At 47.3% G+C, this 5,146-nt stretch overlaps 1 protein-coding gene across 1 annotated transcript; it reads right to left on the reverse strand.

The window, feature by feature from the left end:
* Window positions 1-1,099: 1,099 nt before the first annotated feature.
* Window positions 1,100-4,937, reverse strand: LOC112079906 (bridge-like lipid transfer protein family member 2). The gene is made up of 10 exons (XM_070442457.1): window positions 4,799-4,937; window positions 4,551-4,679; window positions 4,324-4,392; window positions 4,030-4,166; window positions 3,647-3,765; window positions 2,968-3,161; window positions 2,370-2,667; window positions 1,961-2,166; window positions 1,775-1,831; window positions 1,100-1,459 (listed from the first exon to the last, which is right to left on the reverse strand). The coding sequence occupies exons 3-10, from the start codon at window positions 4,390-4,392 to the stop codon at window positions 1,100-1,102; spliced, it is 1,440 nt and encodes a 479-aa protein (XP_070298558.1). The 5' UTR covers window positions 4,551-4,679; window positions 4,799-4,937.
* Between the last annotated feature and the right edge of the window lie 209 nt (window positions 4,938-5,146).

Consider the following 5,146-nt stretch of genomic DNA (forward strand, 5'->3'; position numbering starts at 1 on the left):
AGAAAGGAGAAGTTCGTTTGTTTTCTGTCCATTTTGAGCCTGTAATCGGAACCACAAACTGGGTCTAAAGAAGGCCAGTTTGTATTGCTTTTTCTTTTTCAAATCGAACCAACGTTGTTCAGCTGTGGCTAACCGTAATGCAAAAGGGTTTTTTCTAGTTGATCATTAGCCTTTGTTAAAATGATTTTAAAATTGGGATTAAAGCTAAAACACATTTGTTGGCCCATTTTGGGAAAACCCCCCCCCCAAAAACAGGGAGTTGTGGCTTTGCTGATAAAATGTAGATGATCCATAAAATGTATTTTATTTTATTTTTTTATCACCCATTTTTCCAGCTATCAAAGAGTCATTTACAACATTAAACTCCCAATGGTCTACCACTGTATTCTGATTCAAATTTGTGGCTATTTTTAAATGGACAAGGGAAAGGTGCGTTTCTTTCACAAAACAAGGACAACATTTCTAAGTGACCCCAAACTTTTGAATTGGTCAGTTGTGTGTATATAAAAAAATAGTATTTCAATATGTAATTTAAGTTAAACGTTTTATGGACAATGGTCAAATGTAGTGCACTATAAAGCGAATAGGCCATTTTGGGACACACAACATCACTCCACCTAGGAAGGCAGGAGGTTGAACGTTGGACTGCCCGGCACCGAACTGGGACAACCAGGGGCAAAGGCCCCGTTCTCTGCGGGAAGGGGCTGACCTCCGTCGATGTCCCTTCTCAGGCTGCCTCGCGGACGCGCTCCGGCCCATGGGAGGACTGGTCGGCCAGTGGGCACCAGCTTTTCCAAGTGCGGCACCGGTCCAGCGGTCAAGCATTAGAACTTCCTCATGGGCGTTGTGGGAGTATGAGGCGACGGAGACGCGCTGGATGTAGATCTGCTATGTGTTTGCGGCTCGTCTAGAGACCGGTATTATACAGCTCTTCTATTCTTCTGGCAAGGGCAAGCAGTTTCTCCGTTCTGTGCTTTCCGTAGGTCAGCCACCTTCTTGTCCAGCAGGCTTGGAGCCTCTGGGAGCGTCTTCCTTTGCTTCTCATCCGTCATCAAGCTGCGTAAGTTGATCCCTCAGCCTTGATCTCGAAAACCGTCATTCAGGAGAGAACGAGGAAGACTGGGCTGATCTTTTGAAGAACCCAGGTCTGGGGGCAGGGCCGACTGGGGGCCTGGGGTCTGACCCAGGGCTGCTGTTGGCAGGGAACGTTGAGCCCACCTGTGTTCTGAACGCCTGTTATGAACTTGGTCAAAGGTGGTTGGAGAAGGTTGTACTGGGTAGGGGAAACTGCCACGGCCCAGGCAGGGGCAGCGTGATTCACCGAGGCACGGGTTTTGTCGGGTGGAAAGGAAGGAAGGGAAAGAGGGTGGCGTTGGTCCAGCGGACTGATCACAAGTTGTGCGTCTGGACCTCCAGGCCCTTGAAGGAATATGGCGTTGCCGTCGAAGTTGAGAACAATCTGTGTGGAGAGCGGGAGGTTCATTTGGAAAGCCGGAAGTGAGTTGTAGAGGGGACAGGGCCGGTCTGTTGGTGCCAGCAGGGAGGTAGTTGTGCTCTGTCACCCTGGGGCTGTGAGAGGCGGGGTTCTGGCCCAGGTTCTACACGCACAGACGGTCCGTTACCGTTGACCGGGTGGCTGGAGAGTCCTTAGTAGATCCACTTGTCTCTGGGATCTGGGTAAACTCTCGTCATTTCTTTTCTTTCTGTCAGTCCTAGAGTCCAACAGAGTATCCCAGGGCAAACCCTGGCTCTCTTTCAACGGTGGTGATTTTACATGTGGTTCTGAATTTGGCGTTCCACTGTTCACTGCCAGCTCCTCTTCACACTGGACCTTGCACCAAGGGAAGAGGACAAGGCATTCAGATGTGACTTTCTGAATTAAGGACTTTCAATCAGGGAAGAAGGAAATAGGGGGCCGATTGGGATCCTGGATGGTAGGAAGAGGTAAACTGTAAGCTACCTCCAAGTTCCCGGTGGCGACGTGGTAGCAGATGGCCAGGGTGGAGAGGCTGAGGACAGGGTTGGGGGTTTGGGCTGAGGGACAGCAGTGCTCCATGGTCTCTGTGAGAGCCTTCACTACAGATAGACGTACACCCTGGACAGACAATGTGGAGCTTTCCGCCGAGCCTTGGGCCTTCACTTTGTCGACCCGCAAAGATACAGCTCCTAACACAACACAGGAGCCAATTACCATACAGAATGTAGGCCTCGCTGGAGATGAAGATTAAGGGTCCATCCAAAATGGCCCCCTATATAGTGCACTAAATATGACCAGGGGCCACAGGGCTCTGGTCAAAAGTAGTGAACTATATAGGGGATAGGGTTCCATTTGGGACACAACCCTAAATAACACTTCCCATTTAACTTACCTGCTACATTGGAGAGTGTGAACACATTGACATCCTCCAGGTTACACTCAATCTTAAAATAAAAGGCGCCCTGACTGGGGAAAGTTGTCCCATCAACAAGGGCAGGTACAGGCACCACATCTGGCTGCTCTGAGGCCTCCAGCTTCCTGCCATTGGCCAGGTTACAGAGGGCCAATAATCGGGACAGGCACAAGGCACAGGTCTCGGACACCTCCAGCTGTAGGCCCTTCAGATTGGACTCCACACTCACACTTTCAGAATGACTACTGGACTCACTCTGGGGCTTGTTGAAGCTCCCCTGGGGAGACAGAGACAGCAAATATAACACAAACAACAGCTGGTGTAGTATTGGTCAAATACTAATCAGGGCTGTGATCATCAGGTCAACACAGTAAATTAGGAAAAGTATGTTATTAGCTTAGAGGTAGGTCAATTTCAATGATCTATGAATAGAGTGTAATTTCAGAAAAGTAGGATTTCCTGTAGCCTGATTTTGATTTTCTTCATCACAACATTGGAAGAGGAAAAACCACGGGGAGTAGTAGTTAGTGAGTAACCCTAAATAGTTAATGCCTACCTTGTTGTATGCCTGCGTTACCTGCAGTGTAAGGGAGTCCAGGATGAGGGCTTCCCCCCACACATGTTTGCCAGGGGGGTGGGGGGCCTGCTGGATGTGGGACCCCTGGCCTACCCTCCACCAGAAGTGGTCCAGGGACAGAGCGAGGCGGCGGTGAACATTCTGGAACTTGAGGCTCTCTGCGTTTGTGCTAATGTCCAGGAGGTGCTGCATCTCTACATTATACAATACATATTCAGATCTACTGAAGATCACAAATCACATTACTACATTTTGGGATGCAATTTTAACTCAACTCACTATGTGTAGGTGTGTGATGATTCCCATGGTGTAAAAGGATATTGCATTTAATTCCCATATATACAGGGATAAAGTTATTGTAGTTAATGTGTTACAGACTGACAAAAGCTGACTGCCTTACAAAAACACTTATGATGACTTATCTAATCTATCAGGGCTGTATGTTTGGCAAGGGTTGAGTCAACAGCACGTCAAGTACCATGATTCATCTCTTGAAATCGCTGCAATGATGAACGCAGAATGAACTAAAGAAAAACACCCACTGCTCTCCATTAGCATTCCTGTCATTCCTCTCCAGGCAAGACTAAACTTTGTGTTCCCACAACAACATGCTTGACCTTTAATGCAATGGGAGTATATTTTGACCATGGCCTGTGTGAGTATGTGTGTTGTGCTGTACCTGTGCTGACTGAGATGAAGCCCAGGGCGAAGGGAGGAGTGTCTCCCAGCTGTACAGAAACGTTGACATTGGACACAGAGGAGCTGATCATCACTGGGGCGTCCAGGTGGGGGAAGTTCCTGTAGGACGGGAGCGTATGCAAATACTCTACTGGACTACACACCACACCACACCACAATACACCACCAGACACAACATAAACATGAGGATGAAGACAGGAGAGGACTGTTAGTTGATTTCAGGTGGGCTCAAAATCAGAAGAAATCATGCTTTCAAGCCAGGTTAGTAATATATGTTGGATATTGTCTTTACATCCGTTTCAAGCAATGAACTGGTGTGCTTGACATTCTCCAGTCTGGTTTGTCAGTTGAAAATGCTCATACCTCTTTCTATGAGCTTCTTTCCTATGAATAAGCTGTTTCCATGGAAACAGGTCTAGCCAATGGGAGAACTCCTGGTGACGGTAGTGGATGATGCAGGTGTTGACTGTGACTGACCCTGAAATGTCCACTGATGTCACCTGGAGACATGAGTGGGAGATGAAGCAAGAGACTTCAGATCAAACGGATTTCTTACAAGAGGTCAAATGTTAAGCATATTTACAAAGAGCTTTGATAATGCGGTGCAACTATGAAAACTAGCAACCGTATCAATCAAATCCGAAGCACACCACTCACCTGCAGGACAGTCCTGAGGGTGTTAAGGCAAAGGATTCTCTGTCCTGCTCTGGGAGAGGAAAAGCCCATCTGTTGACACACCAAACAAAGAAATGGTTATTTTCACCCTCCCAGACCTCTCTTTCCCTTCTCTATGGCTACATTCCAAATGGCAAACCTATTCCCATATAGGGAATAGATTGTCATTTGTGATGCACATCTTTTCTGGTGCCCAGTTCTCCACTCACCCTCCAGAAGTAGCTTCCAGGCTGCTCTGAGGGAAGCTCATCTCAGGGGTGAAGCTCCTGAGGGGCAGCTGCTCGTCCTCACGTCCGTATCCGCACCTTCAGAGACTTTTAGGGGTCCAGTTCAAGTGTCTGGATGATTCAGATATACAGTCAAAGGAAAAAGAAAATAACAGTGTGCTTTTAATTTTTTTATTTTTTTAAATAACAAAAACACATGATTCATACCAACTCTGTGCCCTATGACTCACCTTTTCTGGCTGTTGCATGGACAGGGTTATACTAGTATTTCAAACTCCATGTTGACCTTCTGGGGCAACCACTGATGAAACTGCTCCACTGCGTCAGTCTGGATATACTCGTCTTTTCCCCATTCTAGAAGAAAAATGACAACAATAGAGAAATGGTTGTGAATAATGCATTGCCCGAATGGTTTCTCAAATCACCTTACAACAGCCTACAATAACATCACATCTGCGACTCAACGGTACACTTTTCCCTAAATTAGTGGACTAATGTAGGGAATACGGTGCCATTGGGACACAAACCCTTGCACTTTCTACCGTCTGCAAGAGAGAGTGCTCTCCAGAGGAGGTGAA

This window comes from Salvelinus sp. IW2-2015, unplaced genomic scaffold (genome assembly GCF_002910315.2).
Source record: "Salvelinus sp. IW2-2015 unplaced genomic scaffold, ASM291031v2 Un_scaffold10226, whole genome shotgun sequence".
Classification (NCBI taxonomy): domain Eukaryota; kingdom Metazoa; phylum Chordata; class Actinopteri; order Salmoniformes; family Salmonidae; genus Salvelinus; species Salvelinus sp. IW2-2015.

What these genes read in the sequence shown, in the direction of transcription:
- LOC112079906 (XM_070442457.1), bottom strand. Translation starts at nt 4,392, where the DNA reads ATGGGCTTTTCCTCTCCCAGAGCAGGACAGAGAATCCTTTGCCTTAAC. An exon ending in TGGACTCCCTTACACTGCAG is followed by an intron (nt 2,668 to 2,967) that starts GTAACGCAGGCA and finishes CTGTCTCCCCAG; the next exon opens with GGGAGCTTCAACAAGCCCCA. An exon ending in TCGCCACCGGGAACTTGGAG is followed by an intron (nt 1,832 to 1,960) that starts GTAGCTTACAGT and finishes CCTTGGTGCAAG; the next exon opens with GTCCAGTGTGAAGAGGAGCT.